At 46.4% G+C, this 25007-nt stretch overlaps 1 protein-coding gene across 5 annotated transcripts in view; it reads right to left on the bottom strand.

Moving 5' to 3' along the window:
• The window catches only part of EPS8 (EGFR pathway substrate 8, signaling adaptor), a 100665-nt gene that overhangs the window by 39472 nt on the left and 36186 nt on the right, over positions 1–25007 (bottom strand). For 4 of the 5 annotated variants that reach the window (XM_075262050.1, XM_075262051.1, XM_075262052.1 and 1 more), the window contains 4 exons: positions 23688–23836; positions 23428–23605; positions 14523–14557; positions 2007–2109 (listed from right to left, as the gene is read on the bottom strand). In XM_075262050.1, the coding sequence (XP_075118151.1) occupies positions 2007–2109; positions 14523–14557; positions 23428–23605; positions 23688–23836 (465 nt within the window). Of the gene's footprint in view, positions 1–2006; positions 2110–8775; positions 9098–14522; positions 14558–23427; positions 23606–23687; positions 23837–25007 lie in introns of those variants that run through there. The other variant, XM_075262054.1, reaches the window with a different exon arrangement.

Below are 25007 nucleotides of genomic sequence, written 5' to 3'. Positions count from 1 at the left end.
GGTGGTGAGCACTACTAAGGGGACGGGGAGGAGGAGGAGAAGGTGAGCACTACTAGGGGGACGGGGAGGAGGAGGAGGAGAAGGTGAGCACTACTAGGGGGACGGGGAGGAGGAGGTGGTGAGCACTACTAAGGGGACGGGGAGGAGGAGGAGAAGGTGAACACTACTAGGGGGACGAGGAGGAGGAGGTGGTGAGCGCTACTAGGGGGACGAGGAGGAGGAGGTGGTGAGCACTACTAAGGGGACGGGGAGGAGGAGGAGAAGGTGAGCACTACTAGGGGGACGGGAAGGAGGAGAAGGTGAGCACTACTAGGGGGACGGGGAGGAGGAGGAGGAGAAGGTGAGCACTACTAGGGGGACGAGGAGGAGGAGGTGGTGAGCACTACTAGGGGGGACGAGGAGGAGGAGGAGAAGGTGAACACTACTAGGGGGACGGGGAGGAGGAGGAGGAGGTGGTGAGCACTACTAGGAGGACGAGGAGGAGAAGGTGGACACTACTAGGGGGACGAGGAGGAGGAGGTGGTGAGCGCTACTAGGGGGACGGGGAGGAGGAGAAGGTGAGCACTACTAGGGGGACGCGGAGAAGGAGAAGGTGAGCACTACTAGGGGGACGCGGAGAAGGAGAAGGTGAACACTACTAGGGGGACGGGGAGGAGGAGGAGGAGAAGGTGAGCACTACTAGGGGGACGAGGAGGAGAAGGTGAGCACTACTAGGGGGAGGAGGAGGAGAAGGTGAGCACTACTAGGGGGACGGGGAGGAGGAGAAGGTGAGCACTACTAGGGGGACGGGGAGGAGGAGAAGGTGAGCACTACTAGGGGGACGAGGAGGAGGAGAAGGTGAGCACTACTAGGGGGACGAGGAGGAGGAGAAGGTGAGCACTACTAGGGGGACGGGGAGGAGGAGGTGGTGAGCACTACTAAGGGGACGGGGAGGAGGAGGAGAAGGTGAGCACTACTAGGGGGACGAGGAGGAGGAGAAGGTGAGCACTACTAAGGGGAGGAGGAGGAGAAGGTGAGCGCTACTAGGGGGACGAGGAAGAGAAGGTGAGCACTACTAGGGGGACGAGGAGGAGGAGAAGGTGAGCACTACTAGGGGGACGAGGAGGAGGAGAAGGTGAGCACTACTAGGGGGACGAGGAGGAGGAGAAGGTGAGCACTACTAGGGGGACGGGGAGGAGGAGAAGGTGAGCACTACTAGGGGGACGCGGAGGAGGAGGTGGTGAGCACTACTATGGGGATGGGGAGGAGGAGAAGGTGAGCACTACTGGGGGTCGGGGAGGAGGAGAAGGTGAGCACTACTAGGGGGACGAGGAGAAGGTGAGCACTACTAGGAGGAGGAGAAAGTGAGCACTACTAGGGGGACGAGGAGGAGGAGAAGGTGAGCACTACTAGGGGGACGAGGAGGAGGAGAAGGTGAGCACTACTAGGAGGAGGAGGAGAAGGTGAGCACTACTAGGAGGAGGAGGAGAAGGTGAGCACTACTAGGAGGAGGAGGAGGTGAGCGCTACTATAATAGGAGAAGGAGGTGAGCGCTACTATAATAGGAGGAGGAGGTGAGCGTTACTATAATAGGAGGAGGAGGTGAGCGCTACTATAATAGGAGGAGGAGGTGAGCGTTACTATAATAGGAGGAGGAGGTGAGCGCTACTATAATAGGAGGAGGAGGTGAGCGCTACTATAATAGGAGGAGGAGGTGAGCGCTACTATAATAGGAGGAGGAGGTGAGCGCTACTATAATAGGAGGAGGAGGTGAGCGTTACTATAATAGGAGGAGGAGGTGAGTGCTATTATGAGGGGTGTAGCTATAGAGGGTGCAGCGGTAGCAGCTGCTACTGGGCCCTGGACCCCGAGAGTCTACCAAGGTTCCTTAGCCACATAAATGCACTATCATTCTAATTGGTACCAGATAAGTAGGGGAGCCATTCCAGATTCTGCATTTGGGGCCCAGAAGATTCCGGTTCCCCTCCTGGCTACTATACTAGCAGCTCAGTAGGGATCAGTCTCACCTCTACAATGTCGTCTTTCAGAACGGAGAGCTCATTCAGGTTCCTGGCCACAAAGTCGTACCTGCAGATGGCGAACTTCTTGGGCAGCACTGCCTCCGTGTTCCTGTGGTACAAGAAAGAATTACAGATCATCATCACGGCTTGCATGAGCAACTCATGAACCTTTAGGATCCTGCGCCAGAAAACTGAACATCCAGCAAGCAGAAGACCCCAATTGTTTGTTCTATGAGACTGCCCTCCATCCAATGTCGCTCTTCTCCTCTGTGCAATATACCCCGTGTTATGGTCGTGGTCTCCTCCGCCCTCCGTGCAATATACCCCGTGTTATGGTCGTGGTCTCCTCCGCCCTCCGTGCAATATACCCCGTGTTATGGTCGTGATCTCCTCCGCCCTCCGTGCAATATACCCAGTGTTATGGTCGTGGTCTCCTCCGCCCTCCGTGCAATATACCCCGTGTTATGGTCGTGGTCTCCTCCGCCCTCCGTGCAATATACCCCGTGTTATGGTCGTGATCTCCTCCGCCCTCCGTGCAATATACCCCGTGTTATGGTCGTGGTCTCCTCCGCCCTCCGTGCAATATACCCCGTGTTATGGTCGTGGTCTCCTCCGCCCTCCGTGCAATATACCCCGTGTTATGGTCGTGATCTCCTCCGCCCTCCGTGCAATATACCCAGTGTTATGGTCGTGGTCTCCTCCGCCCTCCGTGCAATATACCCCGTGTTATGGTCGTGGTCTCCTCCGCCCTCCGTGCAATATACCCTGTGTTATGGTCGTGGTCTCCTCCGCCCTCCGTGCAATATACCCCGTGTTATGCTTGTGGTCTCCTCCGCCCTCCGTGCAATATACCCCGTGTTATGCTTGTGGTCTCCTCCGCCCTCCGTGCAATATACCCCGTGTTATGCTTGTGGTCTCCTCCTTGCAATATACCCCGTGTTATGGTCGTGGTCTCCTCCGCCCTCCGTGCAATATACCCCGTGTTATGGTCGTGGTCTCCTCCGCCCTCCGTGCAATATACCCCGTGTTATGGTCGTGGTCTCCTCCGCCCTCCGTGCAATATACCCCGTGTTATGGTCGTGGTCTCCTCCGCCCTCCGTGCAATATACCCCGTGTTATGGTCGTGGTCTCCTCCGCCCTCCGTGCAATATACCCCGTGTTATGGTCGTGGTCTCCTCTGCCCTCCGTGCAATATACCCCGTGTTATGGTCGTGGTCTCCTCCGCCCTCCGTGCAATATACCCCGTGTTATGGTCGTGGTCTCTTCCACCCTCCGTGCAATATACCCCGTGTTATGGTCGTGGTCTCCTCCGCCCTCCGTGCAATATACCCCGTGTTATGCTTGTGGTCTCCTCCGCCCTCCGTGCAATATACCCCGTGTTATGCTTGTGGTCTCCTCCGTGCAATATACCCCGTGTTATGGTCGTGGTCTCCTCCGCCCTCCGTGCAATATACCCCGTGTTATGGTCGTGGTCTCCTCCGCCCTCCGTGCAATATACCCCGTGTTATGGTCGTGGTCTCCTCCGCCCTCCGTGCAATATACCCCGTGTTATGGTCGTGGTCTCCTCCGCCCTCCGTGCAATATACCCCGTGTTATGGTCGTGGTCTCCTCCGCCCTCCGTGCAATATACCCCGTGTTATGGTCGTGGTCTCCTCCGCCCTCCGTGCAATATACCCCGTGTTATGCTTGTGGTCTCCTCCGCCCTCCGTGCAATATACCCCGTGTTATGGTCGTGGTCTCCTCCGCCCTCCGTGCAATATACCCCGTGTTATGGTCGTGGTCTCTTCCACCCTCCGTGCAATATACCCCGTGTTATGGTCGTGGTCTCCTCCGCCCTCCGTGCAATATACCCCGTGTTATGCTTGTGGTCTCCTCCGCCCTCCGTGCAATATACCCCGTGTTATGCTTGTGGTCTCCTCCGTGCAATATACCCCGTGTTATGGTCGTGGTCTCCTCCGCCCTCCGTGCAATATACCCCGTGTTATGGTCGTGGTCTCCTCCGCCCTCCGTGCAATATACCCCGTGTTATGGTCGTGGTCTCCTCCGCCCTCCGTGCAATATACCCCGTGTTATGGTCGTGGTCTCCTCCGCCCTCCGTGCAATATACCCCGTGTTATGGTCGTGGTCTCCTCCGCCCTCCGTGCAATATACCCCGTGTTATGGTCGTGGTCTCCTCCGCCCTCCGTGCAATATACCCCGTGTTATGCTTGTGGTCTCCTCCGCCCTCCGTGCAATATACCCCGTGTTATGGTCGTGGTCTCCTCCGCCCTCCGTGCAATATACCCCGTGTTATTTTTAATTATGCGCTATGATATATATCTGTACTCTTCTTTTTTCTCTTCTGAACTCCTAACCTACTGCCATACAGTGACAGATACATCTATCGCTATATACAAGGGTGTTATGTATGTAAGAAAGAATCCTAGGACTGGAGATGAAGGGGAAACCTTCTTCAGCAGTGCAGTCTGTCACCAATGGAAGGGGCGTTCCCACTGCCAGGGATCACGTCCGTCGCTGTATACCGTCGCGGATGATGGCAGCAGACATTAAACGGTCGCAGAGAAGGTGAAGATGGCGGCCATCATGTTGTTTCCATTAGTATCAGTCTGTGACCATTCTCTACGACTGTATACAGCAACGGACATTATCACTGGCAGTGCCAACGCCCCCCATAAATAATACAGTGCAGCCTGTGAGATTTGGGGGGGGTTTGGCCCCTCATTTGCCTGACCTTGCTGGATTTGGTTGGGTACAGGCGAATTCTTCTTCCATTGCTGTGACCACACCCCCAATATATACCTGTACAATGGATCAGATCAGCTAGCATTCACCCCCCCACACCCTACATGTATACCACTGGACAGTCTATATATTTGGGTGTATAATCATGTATATGTGCATAGGATTGCCCGCTCCATATGCAGTTGAGATATACACGATTTTTGGGTTTTTTTTATATATGGTACAATCTATATGTATATGGCGGCACAATCTATATGTATATGGCGGTACAGTCTATATGTATATGGCGGCACAATCTATATGTATATGGCGGCACAGTCTATACGTATATGGCGGTACAATCTATACGTATATGGCGGTACAATTTATACGTATATGGCGGTACAATCTATACGTATATGGCGGTACAATTTATACGTATATGGCGGTACAATCTATATGTATATGGCGGTACAATCTATATGTATATGGCGGTACAATCTATATGTATATGGCGGTACAATCTATATGTATATGGCGGTACAATCTATATCTATATGTATATGGCGGTACAATCTATATGTATATGGCGGTACAATCTATATGTATATGGCGGTACAATCTATATGTATATGGCGGTACAATCTATATGTATATGGCGGTACAATCTATATGTATATGGCGGTACAATCTATATGTATATGGCGGTACAATCTATATGTATATGGCGGTACAATCTATATGTATATGGCGGTACAGTCTATATGTATATGGCGGTACAATCTATATGTATATGGCGGTACAATCTATATGTATTTGTGGTACAATCTATATGTATATGGCGGTACAATCTATATGTATATGGCGATACAATCTATATGTATATGGCGGTACAATCTATATGTATATGGCGGTACAGTCTATATGTATATGTGGTACAATCTATATGTATATGGCGGTACAATCTATATGTATATGGCGATACAATCTATATGTATATGGCGGTACAATCTATATGTATATGGCGGTACAGTCTATATGTATATGGCGGTACAATCTATATGTATATGTGGTACAATCTATATGTATATGTGGTACAATCTATATGTATATGGCAATACAATCTATATGTATATTTGGTACAATCTATATGTATATGGCGGTACAATCTATATGTATATGTGGTACAATCTATATGTATATGTGGTACAATCTATATGTATATGGCAATACAATCTATATGTATATTTGGTACAATCTATATGTATATGGTGGTACAATCTATATCTATATGTATATGGCGGTACAATCTATATCTATATGTATATGGCGGTACAATCTATATGTATATGGCGGTACAATCTATATGTATATGGCGGTACAATCTATATGTATTTGTGGTACAATCTATATGTATATGTGGTACAATCTATATGTATATGTGGTACAATCTATATGTATATGTGGTACAATCTATATGTATATGGCAATACAATCTATATGTATATGGCAATACAATCTATATGTATATTTGGTACAATCTATATGTATATGGTGGTACAATCTATATCTATATGTATATGGCGGTACAATCTATATCTATATGTATATGGCGGTACAATCTATATGTATATGGCGGTACAATCTATATGTATATGGCGGTACAATCTATATGTATATGGCGGTACAATCTATATGTATATGGCGGTACAATCTATATGTATATTTGGTACAATCTATATGTATATGGCGGCACAATCTATATGTATATGGCGATACAATCTATATGTATTTGTGGTACAATCTATATGTATATGGCAATACAATCTATATGTATATTTGGTACAATCTATATGTATATGGCGGTACAATCTATATGTATTTGTGGTACAATCTATATGTATATGGTGGTACAATCTATATCTATATGTATATGGCGGTACAATCTATATGTATATGGCGGTACAATCTATATGTATATGGCGGTACAATCTATATGTATATGGCGGTACAATCTATATGTATATGGCGGTACAATCTATATGTATATGGCGGTACAGTCTATGTATATGGCGGTACAGTCTATATGTATATGGCGGTACAATCTATATGTATATGGCGGTACAATCTATATGTATATGGCGGTACAATCTATATGTATATGGCGGTACAATCTATATGTATTTGTGGTACAATCTATATGTATATGGCGGTACAATCTATATGTATATGGCGATACAATCTATATGTATATGGCGGTACAATCTATATGTATATGGCGGTACAGTCTATATGTATATGTGGTACAATCTATATGTATTTGTGGTACAATCTATATGTATATGGCGGTACAATCTATATGTATATGGCGATACAATCTATATGTATATGGCGGTACAATCTATATGTATATGGCGGTACAGTCTATATGTATATGGCGGTACAATCTATATGTATATGTGGTACAATCTATATGTATATGTGGTACAATCTATATGTATATGTGGTACAATCTATATGTATATGGCAATACAATCTATATGTATATTTGGTACAATCTATATGTATATGTGGTACAATCTATATGTATATGTGGTACAATCTATATGTATATGTGGTACAATCTATATGTATATGGCAATACAATCTATATGTATATTTGGTACAATCTATATGTATATGGTGGTACAATCTATATCTATATGTATATGGCGGTACAATCTATATCTATATGTATATGGCGGTACAATCTATATGTATATGGCGGTACAATCTATATGTATATGGCGGTACAATCTATATGTATATGGCGGTACAATCTATATGTATATGGCGGTACAATCTATATGTATATTTGGTACAATCTATATGTATATTTGGTACAATCTATATGTATATGGCGGCACAATCTATATGTATATGGCGATACAATCTATATGTATTTGTGGTACAATCTATATGTATATGGCAATACAATCTATATGTATATGGCGGTACAGTCTATATGTATATGGCGGTACAATCTATATGTATATGGCGGTACAATCTATATGTATATGGCGGTACAATCTATATGTATATGCGATACAATCTATATGTATATGTGGTACAATCTATATGTATATGGCGGTACAATCTATATGTATATGGCGGTACAATCTATATGTATTTGTGGTACAATCTATATGTATATGGCGGTACAATCTATATGTATATTTGGTACAATCTATATGTATATGGCGGCACAATCTATATGTATATGGCGATACAATCTATATGTATTTGTGGTACAGTCTATATGTATATGGCGGTACAATCTATATGTATATGGCGGTACAATCTATATGTATATGCGATACAATCTATATGTATATGTGGTACAATCTATATGTATATGGCGGTACAATCTATATGTATATGGCGGTACAATCTATATGTATATGGCGGTACAATCTATATGTATATGTGGTACAATCTATATGTATATGGCGGTACAATCTATATGTATATGGCGGTACAATCTATATGTATTTGTGGTACAATCTATATGTATATTTGGTACAATCTATATGTATATGGCGGCACAATCTATATGTATATGGCGATACAATCTATATGTATTTGTGGTACAATCTATATGTATATGGCGGTACAATCTATGTATATTTGGTACAATCTATACGTATATGGTGGCACAATCTATATGTATATGGCGATACAATCTATATGTATTTGTGGTACAATCTATATGTATATTTGGTACAATCTATATGTATATGGCGGTACAATCTATATGTATTTGTGGCACAATCTATATGTATATGGTGGTACAATCTATATCTATATGTATATGGCAGTACAATCTATATGTATATGGCGATACAATCTATATGTATATGGCGGCACAATCTATATGTATATGGCGGTACAGACTATACGTATATGGCTTTGTGTACTGCTGCCATGGTTTCGGGGTCACAAATAATCCAGAGATACGGCAGTGGAGGTGTGCAGCTTAGTTTATTGGTGTCAGAGTATAGAATATATACAGGACACTTCATTTGTGATTGGATTCTGTTATTGGAAATCAAGGCGAGGTAATTGAAGCCTCGAACCTCTGGTAGAGGTCATGTGATGTAGGAGAGGAGGATCACGGGATCAAGCGATTACTGTGCATTGTGATCAGAGCAGATCTATTAGAGGGTTAAGGTTTAGATTCTCAATGATTGGCAAGAGGGAGTGGCTAGGATTAGAATGTACAACAGGGAGGAGAGATGGATGGCAGGCTCCTGTGTTCTTCAGAGGAGGAGACGTGGGCCGGGAGGTATATGGCGGCACACAGGACGGGAGGTTAGTAATTATAAAAATAAAGATTCCTGCGACAAGAAGAAAAGTAACGGAGTCAATGGCGGTCACAGAGGGTGGAGAGATGTACACAACGCCAACGCCACCCTGCCCGGAACCCCAACTATTACTGCTGGGACTGAATATACACATAATAAACATACTACAGTATATACAGGGTACACACTACATACAGTATATATACACGCACTATATACCGGGTACACACTACATACAGTATACACGTACTATATACAGGGTACACACTATATACAGTATATACACACGCACTATATACAGGGTACACACTACATGCAGTATACACACACTATATACAGGGTACACGCTACATGCAGTATATACACGCACTATATACAGGGTACACACTACATGCAGTATATATACACACACTATATACAGGGTACACACTACATGCAGTATATATACACACACTATATACAGGGTACACGCTACATGCAGTATATACACGCACTATATACAGGGTACACACTACATGCAGTATATATACACACACTATATACAGGGTACACACTATATACAGGGTACACACTATATACAGGGTACACACTACATGCAGTATACACACACTATATACAGGGTACACACTACATGCAGTATATATACACACACTATATACAGGGTACACGCTACATGCAGTATATACACGCACTATATACAGGGTACACACTACATGCAGTATATATACACACACTATATACAGGGTACACACTATATACAGGGTACACACTATATACAGGGTACACACTACATGCAGTATACACACACTATATACAGGGTACACACTATATACAGTATATATACACGCACTATATACAGGGTACACACTACATGCAGTATATATACACACACTATATACAGGGTACACACTATATACAGTATATATACACTATATACAGGGTACACACTACATGCAGTATATATACACACACTATATACAGGGTACACACTATATACAGTATATATACACGCACTATATACAGGGTACACACTACATGCAGTATACACACACTATATACAGGGTACACACTACATGCAGTATACACACACTATATACAGGGTACACACTACATGCAGTATATATACACACACTATATACAGGGTACACACTACATGCAGTATACACACACTATATACAGGGTACACACTATATACAGTATATACACACGCACTATATACCGGGTACACACTACATACAGTATACACACACACACTATATACCGGGTACACACTACATACAGTATACACACACACACTATATACAGGGTACACGCTACATGCAGTATACACACACTATATACAGGGTACACACTACATGCAGTATATATACACACACTATATACAGGGTACACACTATATACAGTATATATACACGCACTATATACAGGGTACACACTACATGCAGTATACACACACTATATACAGGGTACACACTACATACAGTATACACACACTATATACAGGGTACACACTACATGCAGTATATATACACACACTATATACAGGGTACACACTACATGCAGTATACACACACTATATACAGGGTACACACTACATGCAGTATACACACACTATATACAGGGTACACACTACATGCAGTATATATACACACACTATATACAGGGTACACACTATATACAGTATATATACACGCACTATATACAGGGTACACACTACATGCAGTATACACACACTATATACAGGGTACACACTACATACAGTATACACACACTATATACAGGGTACACACTACATGCAGTATATATACACACACTATATACAAGGTACACACTACATGCAGTATACACACACTATATACAGGGTACACACTACATGCAGTATATATACACACACTATATACAGGGTACACGCTACATGCAGTATATACACGCACTATATACAGGGTACACACTACATGCAGTATACACACACTATATACAGGGTACACACTATATACAGTATATACACACGCACTATATACCGGGTACACACTACATACAGTATACACACACACACTATATACCGGGTACACACTACATACAGTATACACACACACACTATATACAGGGTACACGCTACATGCAGTATACACACACTATATACAGGGTACACACACTATATACAGGGTACACACTACATACAGTATACACACACACTATATACAGGGTACACACTATATACAGGGTACACGCTACATGCAGTATATACACACACTATATACAGGGTACACACTATATACAGGGTACACACACTATATACAGGGTACACACTACATGCAGTATATATACACACACTATATACCGGGTACACACTACATACAGTATACACACGCACTATATACAGGGTACACACTATATACAGGGTACACACTACATGCAGTATATACACACACTATATACAGGGTACACACTACATGCAGTATATACACGCACTATATACAGGGTACACACTACATACAGTATACACACACACTATATACAGGGTACACACTACATGCAGTATATACACACACACTATATACAGGGTACACACTACATACAGTATACACACACACTATATACAGGGTACACACTATATACAGGGTACACACTACATGCAGTATATACACGCACTATATACAGGGTACACACTACATACAGTATACACACACACTATATACAGGGTACACACTACATACAGTATACACACACACTATATACAGGGTACACACTACATACAGTATACACACACACTATATACAGGGTACACACTATATACAGGGTACACACTACATGCAGTATATACACACACTATATACAGGGTACACACTACATGCAGTATATACACGCACTATATACAGGGTACACACTACATGCAGTATATACACGCACTATATACAGGGTACACACTACATGCAGTATATATACACACACTATATACAGGGTACACACTACATGCAGTATACACACACTATATACAGGGTACACACTACATGCAGTATATACACACTATATACAGGGTACACACTACATGCAGTATATACACGCACTATATACAGGGTACACACTACATGCAGTATATACACGCTATATACAGGGTACACACTACATGCAGTATATACACACTATATACAGGGTACACACTACATGCAGTATATATACACACACTATATACCGGGTACACACTACATGCAGTATACACACACTATATACAGGGTACACACTACATACAGTATACACACACTATATACAGGGTACACACTACATGCAGTATACACACACTATATACAGGGTACACACTACATGCAGTACATATACACACACTATATACAGGGTACACACTACATGCAGTATATACACACACTATATACAGGGTACACACTACATGCAGTATATACACACACTATATACAGGGTACACACTACATACAGTATACACACACACACTATATACAGGGTGCACGCTACATGCAGTATATACACACACTATATACAGGGTACACGCTACATGCAGTATATACACACTATATACAGGGTACACACTACATGCAGTATACACACACTATATACAGGGTACACACTACATGCAGTATACACACACTATATACAGGGTACACACTACATGCAGTATATATACACACACTATATACAGGGTACACACTACATGCAGTATATACACACACTATATACAGGGTACACGCTACATGCAGTATATACACACTATATACAGGGTACACACTACATGCAGTATACACACACTATATACAGGGTACACACTATATACAGTATATATACACACACTATATACAGGGCACACACTACATGCAGTATATACACACACTATATACAGGGTACACACTACATGCAGTATATACACACACAGTATACACACACTATATACAGGGTACACACTACATGCAGTATACACACACACTATATACAGGGTACACACTACATGCAGTATATACACACACTATATACAGGGTACACACTACATGCAGTATATACACGCACTATATACAGGGTACACACTACATGCAGTATATACACACACTATATACAGGGTACACGCTACATGCAGTATATACACACTATATACAGGGTACACACTACATGCAGTATACACACACTATATACAGGGTACACACTATATACAGTATATATACACACACTATATACAGGGTACACACTACATGCAGTATATACACACACTATATACAGGGTACACACTACATGCAGTATATACACACTATATACAGGGTACACGCTACATGCAGTATACACACACTATATACAGGGTACACGCTACATGCAGTATATACACACTATATACAGGGTACACGCTACATGCAGTATACACACACTATATACAGGGTACACACTACATACAGTATATACACACACTATATACAGGGTACACACTACATACAGTATACACACACACTATATACAGGGTACACACTACATACAGTATACACACACACTATATACAGGGTACACACTATATACAGGGTACACACTACATGCAGTATATACACACACTATATACAGGGTACACACTACATGCAGTATATACACGCACTATATACAGGGTACACACTACATGCAGTATATACACACACTATATACAGGGTACACACTACATGCAGTATACACACACGCACTATATACAGGGTACACACTACATACAGTATACACACACACTATATACAGGGTACACACTACATACAGTATACACACACACTATATACAGGGTACACACTACATACAGTATACACACACACTATATACAGGGTACACACTATATACAGGGTACACACTACATGCAGTATATACACACACTATATACAGGGTACACACTACATGCAGTATATACACGCACTATATACAGGGTACACACTACATGCAGTATATACACACACTATATACAGGGTACACACTACATACAGTATACACACACGCACTATATACAGGGTACACACTACATACAGTATACACACACTATATACAGGGTACACACTACATGCAGTATACACACACTATATACAGGGTACACACTACATGCAGTATATACACACACAATATACAGGGTACACACTACATGCAGTATAAACACACTATATACAGGGTACACACTACATGCAGTATACACACACTATATACAGGGTACACACTACATACAGTATACTGTATACACACGCACTATATACCGGGTACACACTACATACAGTATATACACACTACATGCAGTATACACACACTATATACAGGGTACACACTACATACAGTATATACACACACTACATGCAGTATACACACACTATATACAGGGTACACACTACATACAGTATATACACACACTATATACAGGGTACACACTACATGCAGTACACACACTATATACACTACAGAATATACAGTTTTGGGCGCAGTACACTTACCTGTCCAGTGGAGGGAGCTCCAGACTGCGAGAAAACTGCAAATTCAACACATGGAGGAAATTCTCATATTACACCGGAAGATCAGAGACACAAACACATTATATCCCCCCTTTATTATGGGGAGGTTTCAGGGTACCCTGGGCCCCTCCCCACACAGTATAGTGGCCACTGCACACAGTATAATGCAGACAGTGTGTGTGTGGGGGGGCGACAATAATGCTGCTGACAGTAGGGGGGGACAATAATGCTGCTGACAGTAGGGGGGGACAATAATGCTGCTGACAGTAGGGGGAGGAGGGACAATAATGCTGCTGACAGTAGGGGGAGGAGGGACAATAATGCTGCTGACAGTAGGGGGGGGACAATAATGCTGCTGACAGTAGGGGGGACAATAATGCCTGCTGACAGTAGGGAGGGACAATAATGCTGCTGACAGTAGGGAGGGACAATAATGCTGCTGACAGTAGGGAGGGACAATAATGCTGCTGACAGTAGGGGGGGGACAATAATGCTGCTGACAGTAGGGGGGGGACAATAATGCTGCTGACAGTAGGGGGGGGGACAATAATGCTGCTGACAGTAGGGGGAGGAGGGACAATAATGCTGCTGACAGTAGGGGGGAGGGGGGAGACAATAATGCTGCTGACAGTAGGGGTGGGACAATAATGCTGCTGACAGTAGGGAGGGACAATAATGCTGCTGACAGTAGGGGGAGGGGGTGGGGACAATAATGCTGCTGACAGTAGGGGGGGACAATAATGCTGCTGACAGTAGGGAGGGGACAATAATGCTGCTGACAGTAGGGAGGGACAATAATGCTGCTGACAGTAGGGGGGGGGGACAATAATGCTGCTGACAGTAGGGGGGGACAATAATGCTGCTGACAGTAGGGAGGGGACAATAATGCTGCTGACAGTAGGGAGGGGACAATAATGCTGCTGACAGTAGGGGGGGACAATAATGCTGCTGACAGTAGGGAGGGGACAATAATGCTGCTGACAGTAGTGGAGGGACAATAATGCTGCTGACAGTAGGGGGTGGGGGACAATAATGCTGCTGACGGGTAGGGGGAGAGGGGGGGCAATAATGCTGCTGACAGTAGGGGGGGGACAATAATGCTGCTGACAGTAGGGGGGGGACAATAATGCTGGCTGACAGTAGGGGGAGGGGGGGGGACAACAATGCTGCTGACAGTAGGGGGGGGGAAATAATGCTGCTGACAGTAGGGGGGGACAATAATGCTGCTGATAGTGGGGGGAGGGGGGGACAATAATGCTGCTGACAGTAGGGGGAGGGGGGGACAATAATGCTGCTGACAGTAGGAGGGGACAATAATGCTGCTGACAGTAGGGGGAGGAGGGACAATAATGCTGCTGACAGTAGGGGGAGGGGGGGGACAATAATGCTGCTGACAGCAGGGGGGGACAATAATGCTGCTGACAGTAGGGGGGGACAATATGCTGCTGACAGTAGGGGGGGACAATAATGCTGCTGACAGTAGGGGGGGGACAATAATGCTGCTGAAAGTAGGGGGGGACAATAATGCTGCTGACAGTAGGGGGAGGGGGGACAACAATGCTGCTGACAGTAGGGGGGGGGACAATAATGCTGCTGACAGTAGGGGGGGGACAATAATGCTGCTGACAGTGGGGGGACAATAATGCTGCTGACAGTAGGGGGGGACAATAATTGAGCTGACAGTAGGGGCAGGGGGCAGGACAACAATGCTGCTGACAGTAGGGGGGACAATAATGCTGCTGACAGTAGGGGGGGGACAATAATGCTGCTGACAGTAGGGGGAGGGGGACAATAATGCTGCTGACAGTAGGGGGGGACAATAATGCTGCTGACAGTAGGGGGAGGGGGACAATAATGCTGCTGACAGTAGGGGAGGACAATAATGCTGCTGACAGTAGGGGGAGGAGGGACAATAATGCTGCTGACAGTAGGGGAGGGGGAGGGACAATAATGCTGCTGACAGTAGGGGGGCAATAATGCTGCTGACAGTAGGGGGGGCAATAATGCTGCTGACAGTAGGGGGGACAATAATGCTGCTGACAGTAGGGGGAGGGGGAGGACAATAATGCTGCTGACAGTAGGGGGGCAATAATGCTGCTGACAGTAGGGGGGGCAATAATGCTGCTGGACAGTAGGGAGGGACAATAATGCTGCTGACAGTAGGGGGGACAATAATGCTGCTGACAGTAGGGGGGACAATAATGCTGCTGACAGGAGGGGGAGGACAATAATGCTGCTGACAGTAGGGGGGACAATAATGCTGCTGACAGTAGGGGGAGGGTGGAGGATAATAATGCTGCTGACAGTAGGGGGGGCAATAATGCTGCTGACAGTAGGGGGGGACAATAATGCTGCTGACAGTGGGGGGGACAATAATGCTGCTGACAGTAGGGGGTGGACAATGCTGCTGACAGTAGGGGGAGGGGGAGGATAATAATGCTGCTGACAGTAGGGGGGCAATAATGCTGCTGACAGTAGGGGGGGACAATAATGCTGCTGACAGTAGGGGGAGGGGGGACAATAATGCTGCTGACAGTAGGGAGGACAATAATGCTGCTGACAGTAGGGGGGACAATAATGCTGCTGACAGTAGGGGGAGGGGGAGGACAATAATGCTGCTGACAGTAGGGGGGACAATAATGCTGCTGACAGTAGGGGGAGGGGGGAGGATAATAATGCTGCTGACAGTAGGGGGGGCAATAATGCTGCTGACAGTAGGGGGAGGGGGGGGGACAATAATGCTGCTGACAGTAGGAGGGACAATAATGCTGCTGACAGTAGGGGGGGACAATAATGCTGCTGACAGTAGGGGGAGGGGGAGGACAATAATGCTGCTGACAGTAGGGGGGGGACAATAATGCTGCTGACAGTAGGGGGGGACAATAATGCTGCTGACAGTGGTGGGGGGACAATAATGCTGCTGACAGTAGTGGGAGGGGGGACAATAATGCTGCTGACAGTAGGGGGGGACAATAATTGAGCTGACAGTAGGGGCAGGGGGGGAGGACAACAATGCTGCTGACAGTAGGGGGGGGGACAATAATGCTGCTGACAGTAGGGGGGGACAATAATGCTGCTGACAGTAGGAGGGAGGGGGACAATAATGCTGCTGACAGTAGGGGAGGACAATAATGCTGCTGACAGTAGGGGGAGGAGGGACAATAATGCTGCTGACAGTATGGGGAGGGGGAGGACAATATTGCTGCTGACAGTAGGGGGCAATAATGCTGCTGACAGTAGGGGGGGCAATAATGCTGCTGACAGTAGGGGGGACAATAATGCTGCTGACAGTAGGGGGAGGAGGGAGGACAATAATGCTGCTGACAGTAGGGGGAGGGGGAGGATAATAATGCTGCTGACAGTAGGGGGGGCAATAATGCTGCTGACAGTAGGGGGGGGCAATAATGCTGCTGACAGTAGGGGGGGACAATAATGCTGCTGACAGTAGGGGGAGGGGGGGGACAATAATGCTGCTGACAGTAGGAGGGGACAATAATGCTGCTGACAGTAGGGGGAGGAGGGACAATAATGCTGCTGACAGTAGGGGAGGGGGGGACAATAATGCTGCTGACAGTAGGGGGGGACAATAATGCTGCTGACAGTAGGGGGGGACAATAATGCTGCTGACAGTAGGGGGGGGGACAATAATGCTGCTGACAGTAGGGGGGGACAATAATGCTGCTGACAGTAGGGGGGGACAATAATGCTGCTGACAGTAGGGGGAGGGGGGGACAATAATGCTGCTGACAGTAGGGGGGGGACAATAATGCTGCTGACAGTAGGGGGGGACAATAATGCTGCTGACAGTGGGGGGACAATAATGCTGCTGACAGTAGAGGGAGGGGGGACAATAATGCTGCTGACAGTAGGGGGGGACAATAATTGAGCTGACAGTAGGGGCAGGGGGGAGGACAACAATGCTGCTGACAGTAGGGGGGGGGGACAATAATGCTGCTGACAGTAGGGGGGGACAATAATGCTGCTGACAGTAGGAGGGAGGGGGACAATAATGCTGCTGACAGTAGGGGAGGGACAATAATGCTGCTGACAGTAGGGAGGAGGAGGGACAATAATGCTGCTGACAGTAGGGGAGGGGGGAGGACAATAATGCTGCTGACAGTAGGGGGGCAATAATGCTGCTGACAGTAGGGGGGGGCAATAATGCTGCTGACAGTAGGGGGGACAATAATGCTGCTGACAGTAGGGGGGAGGGGAGGACAATAATGCTGCTGACAGTAGGGGGGCAATAATGCTGCTGACAGTAGGGGGGGCAATAATGCTGCTGACAGTAGGGGGGGGCAATAATGCTGCTGACAGTAGGGGGGGCAATAATGCTGCTGACAGTAGGGGGGGACAATAATGCTGCTGACAGTAGGGGGAGGGGGAGGACAATAATGCTGCTGACAGTAGGGGGAGGGGGAGGATAATAATGCTGCTGACAGTAGGGGGGGGCAATAATGCTGCTGACAGTAGGGAGGGGACAATAATGCTGCTGACAGTGGGGGGGACAATAATGCTGCTGACAGTAGGGGGGACAATGCTGCTGACAGTAGGGGGAGGGGGGAGGATAATAATGCTGCTGACAGTAGGGGGGGCAATAATGCTGCTGACAGTAGGGGGGGACAATAATGCTGCTGACAGTAGGGGGAGGGGGGGGGACAATAATGCTGCTGACAGTAGGGGAGGACAATAATGCTGCTGACAGTAGGGGGGGACAATAATGCTGCTGACAGTAGGGGCAGGGGGGGAGGACAACAATGCTGCTGACAGTAGGGGGGACAATAATGCTGCTGACAGTAGGGGGGACAATAATGCTGCTGACAGTAGGGGGGGACAATAATGCTGCTGACAGTAGGGGGGGACAATAATGCTGCTGACAGTAGGGGGGGACAATAATGCTGCTGACAGTAGGGGGAGGGGGGAGGACAATAATGCTGTTGACAGTAGGGGGGGACAATAATGCTGCTGACAGTAGGGGGAGGGGGGGAGGACAATAATGCTGTTGACAGTAGGGGGGGGACAATAATGCTGCTGATAGTAAGATAAGATAAGATAATCCTTTAATAGTCCCACAATGGGGAAATTTCAGTGATACAGTTTCATAGATGGTACAGTAGTATATAACAAGAGAGAAACACATAGAAGCTCATGGCAGATAGAGAAATCCTAGGAATCAGAGCAACGAAAAAGAAAGAAACACAGACACACTGCAGGATCATTTAATTCTCTGTGCGGATTGATGTTAATAATAATAATAATAATAATAATAATAATAATAATAATACAGCCGACTTGGTTGTAGGACACGAGGAGGGGTCACAGCATGTAGATATAACAAACAGAAAAACATTTTTGCAGAGGTGGGGGACATATGCAGCTATCATGATAACATGTGGTAGTAGGGGAGGACAATAAAGCTGCTGACAGTAGGGGGAGGGGGGGACAATAATGCTGCTGACAGTAGGGGGAGGGGGGACAATAATGCTGCTGACAGTAGGGGGGGACAATAATGCTCCTGACAGTAGGGGGGGACAATAATGCTGCTGACAGTAGGGGGGCAATAAAGCTGCTGACAGTAGGGGGAGGGGGGACAATAATGCTGCTGACAGTAGGGGGGGACAATAATGCTCCTGACAGTAGGGGGGGACAATAATGCTGCTGACAGTAGGGGGGGACAATAATGCTGCTGACAGTAGGGGGGGCAATAAAGCTGCTGACAGTAGGGGGAGGGGGGACAATAATGCTGCTGACAGTAGGGGGAGGGGGGACAATAATACTGCTGACAGTAGGAGGGGACAATAATGCTGCTGACAGTAGGGGGGGACAATAATGCTGCTGACAGTAGGGGGAGGGGGGACAATAATGTTGCTGACAGTAGGTAGAGGGGAAGACAATAATGCTGCTGACAGTAGGAGGGGACAATAATGCTGCTGACAGTAGGGGGAGGGGGGACAATAATGTTGCTGACAGTAGGTAGAGGGGAAGACAATAATGCTCCTGACAGTAGGGGGAGGGGGTGACAATAATGCTGCTGACAGTGGGGGGGGGGACAATAATGCTGCTGACAGTAGGGGGGACAATAATGCTGCTGACAGTAGGGGGGACAATAATGCTGCTGACAGTAGGGGGAGGGGGGAGGACAATAATGCTGCTGACAGTAGGGGGGGGACAATAATGCTGCTGACAGTAGGGGGGACAATAATGCTGCTGACAGTAGGGGGGAGGGGGAAGGACAATAATGCTCCTGACAGTAGGGGGGGCAATAATGCTGCTGACAGTAGGGGGGACAATAATGCTGCTGACAGTAGGGGGGGCAATAAAGCTGCTGACAGTAGGGGGAGGGGGGGACAATAATGCTGCTGACAGTAGGAGGGGACAATAATGCTGCTGACAGTAGGAGGGGACAATAATGCTGCTGACAGTAGGAGGGGACAATAATGCTGCTGACAGTAGGAGGGGACAATAATGCTGCTGACAGTAGGGGGGGACAATAATGCTGCTGACAGTAGGGGGGACAATAATGCTGCTGACAGTAGGGGGGAGGGGGGAGGACAATAATGCTCCTGACAGTAGGGGGGGACAATAATGCTGCTGACAGTAGGGGGGACAATAATGCTGCTGACAGTAGGGGGGGCAATAAAGCTGCTGACAGTAGGGGGAGGGGGGGGACAATAATGCTGCTGACAGTAGGAGGGGACAATAATGCTGCTGACAGTAGGAGGGGACAATAATGCTGCTGACAGTAGGGGGGGGACAATAATGCTGCTGACAGTAGGGGGGGACAATAATGCTGCTGACAGTAGGGGGAGGGAGGACAATAATGTTGCTGACAGTAGGTAGAGGGGAAGACAATAATGCTCCTGACAGGAGGGGGTGACAATAATGCTGCTGACAGTGGGGGGGGGGACAATAATGCTGCTGACAGTAGGGGGGACAATAATGCTGCTGACAGTAGGGGGGGTCAATAATGCTGCTGACAGTAGGGGGGACAATAATGCTGCTGACAGTAGGGGGAGGGGGGAGGACAATAATGCTGCTGACAGTAGGGGGGGACAATAATGCTGCCGACAGTAGGGGGGACAATAATGCTGCTGACAGTAGGGGGAGGGGGGAGGACAATAATGCTGCTGACAGTAGGGGGGGGGCAATAATGCTGCTGACAGTAGGGGAGGACAATAATGCTGCTGACAGTAGGGGGGGACAATAATGCTGCTGACATTAGGGGGGCAATAATGCTGCTGACAATGGGGGGTACAATAATGCAGCTGACAGTGGGGGGAGGGGAAGGACAATAATGCTGCTGACAGTAGGGGAAGGGAGGGACAATAATGCTGCTGACAGTGGGGGGAGGGGAGAGGACAATAATGCTGCTGACAGTAGGGGGGGGACAATAATGCTGCTGACAGTAGGGGAGGACAATAATGCTGCTGACAGTAGGGAGGGACAATAATGCTGCTGACAGTAGGGGGGGACAATAATGCTGCTGACAGTAGGGGGAAGGGGGAGGACAATAATGCTGCTGACATTAGGGGGGGCAATAATGCTGCTGACAGTGGGGGGGGGGTACAATAATGCGGCTGACAGTAGGGGGAGGGGGGAGGACAATAATGCTGCTGACAGTAGGGGGAGGGGGGGACAATAATGCTGCTGACAGTAGGGGGAGGGGGGGACAATAATGCTGCTGACAGTAGGGGGAGGGGGGACAATAATGCTGCTGACAGTAGGGGGAGGGGGGACAATAATGCTGCTGACAGTAGGGAGAGGGGGGGACAATAATGCTGCTGACAGTGTGTGATATTGCTGCGGCCTCTAGGGGGAAGAGGGGGTGGGAAAATGCTGATATACTATAGAAAAGCAGGAGCCTAGGCAGTGCACACCTGGTATCTGACCTCTATATGGCGGTATTACTTGGTAGAATAGTGCTTGTATAGTGGTAGTATATACCTGGTATCTGACCTCTATATGGCGGTATTACTGGATAGAATAGTGCTTGTATAGTGGTAGTATATACCTGGTATCTGACCTCTATATGGCGGTATTACTGGATAGAATAGTGCTTGTATAGTGGTAGTATACACCTGGTATCTGACCTCTATATGGCGGTATTACTTGGTAGAATAGTGCTTGTATAGTGGTAGTATACACCTGGTATCTGACCTCTATATGGCGGTATTAGGGTGCATGCACACTACGTAACGCCGGGCGTGTATGAGAGCCGTACACGCCGGCGTTACAGCAGGGCTGCCGAACACTTCCCATTCACTTCAATGGGAGCGCTCGTAAACGCCGCTGTTACGAGCGCTCCCATTGAAGTGAATGGGAAGTGTTCGGCAGTCTGCTGTAATGCCGGCGTGTACGGCTCTCATACACGCCCGGCGTTACGTAGTGTGCATGCACCCTTACTTGGTAGAATAGTGCTTGTATAGTGGTAGTATACACCTGGTATCTGACCTCTATATGGCGGTATTACTTGGTAGAATAGTGCTTGTATAGTGGTAGTATACACCTGGTATCTGACCTCTATATGGCGGTATTACTTGGTAGAATAGTGCTTGTATAGTGGTAGTATACACCTGGTATCTGACCTCTATATGGCGGTATTACTTGGTAGAATAGTGCTTGTATAGTGGTAGTATACACCTGGTATCTGACCTCTATATGGCGGTATTACTTGGTAGAATAGTGCTTGTATAGTGGTAGTATACACCTGGTATCTGACCTCTATATGGCGGTATGACAGTTATCCTGCAGTTTGTGGCATCTGCTGTTCTTTGCTCTCTGCCCTTTAGACTTGAGTGGCAGGTTTGGCAGACAGATGAAGATTGGGAGACTGCACCCCGCCACTCATCACAGCCCCCTCCCCTGCATCAGGCAGAGTCTTACTCACCTCTGACGGTAAATTTTTGCTTTCCTGCTTTGGTTCAGGTGGATGTGACTGTAAATCTACCATCTGATTTTGTTCTACAACTTTAGGAACATTTCCCAAATTTAAAATGGGCGGCTCCCAGCCATTCCTGAACCGTGGGACGTATGGTGGGATGAACTGGTCTTTAGGCCACTCCACCCTATGGAAAGAGGTAAGTTATTAAGGATGGATCAAGGACGATGGAATATCTATGGAGTGTTCATGGTGGAGCAGATCATTACCTGGATTTACTCCATGAGTCCCCTAGTGAAAGCCACAGGATCTTCTCCTCATTGTTCAGCACAAAATTCAGGAAATCAATGGCATCTTTAACAAGGAGTGGGCTCAGGACACTTTGTGCAAGCTCAGGACCTCCCGTGGCCTCCACCATCTACAGAATATGGAACCATCAAATCTAATACTGGACCAAATGTACAGACAACACAGATAAATCATATAGACGTCCCCCGCTTATCATACTCCTCTACAATACAGATAGATCATATAGACGTCCCCCGCTTATCATACTCCTCTACAATACGGATAGCTCATATAGACGTCCCCCGCTTATCATACTCCTCTACAATACAGATAGATCATATAGACGTCCCCCGCTTATCATACTCCTCTACAATACAGATAAATCATATAGACGTCCCCCGCTTATCATACTCCTCTACAATACAGATAGATCACATAGACGTCCCCCGCTTATCATACTCCTCTACAATACAGATAGATCACATAGACGTCCCCCGCTTATCATACTCCTCTACAATACAGATAGATCACATAGACGTCCCCCGCTTATAATACCCCTCTACAATACAGATAAATCATATAGAGGTCCCCCGCTTATCATACTCCTCTACAATACAGATAGATCATATAGACGTCCCCCGCTTATCATACTCCTCTACAATACAGATAGATCACATAGACGTCCCCCGCTTATCATACCCCTCTACAATACAGATAAATCATATAGAGGTCCTCCGCTTATCATACTCCTCTACAATACGGATAGCTAATATAGACGTCCCCCGCTTATCATACCCCTCTACAATACAGATAGATCATATAGAGGTCCCCCGCTTATCATACCCCTCTACAATACAGATAGATCATATAGAGGTCCCCCGCTTATCATACCCCTCTACAATACAGATAGATCACATAGACGTCCCCCGCTTATCATACTCCTCTACAATACAGATAGATCATATAGACGTCCCCCGCTTATCATACCCCTCTACAATACAGATAAATCATATAGAGGTCCCCCGCTTATCATACTCCTCTACAATACAGATAGATCATATAGACGTCCCCCGCTTATCATACCCCTCTACAATACAGATAAATCATATAGACGTCCCCCGCTTATCATAATCCTCTACAATACAGATAGATCACATAGACGTCCCCCGCTTATCATACTCCTCTACAATACAGATAAATCATATAGACGTCCCCCGCTTATCATACTCCTCTACAATACAGATAGATCATATAGACGTCCCCCGCTTATCATACTCCTCTACAATACAGGTAGATCACAT

Source organism: Leptodactylus fuscus, unplaced genomic scaffold (genome assembly GCF_031893055.1).
Source record: "Leptodactylus fuscus isolate aLepFus1 unplaced genomic scaffold, aLepFus1.hap2 HAP2_SCAFFOLD_84, whole genome shotgun sequence".
NCBI lineage: Eukaryota > Metazoa > Chordata > Amphibia > Anura > Leptodactylidae > Leptodactylus > Leptodactylus fuscus.
Note: the sequence above shows the minus strand (reverse complement) of the source record. Positions and strands in the feature narration are given on the sequence as shown.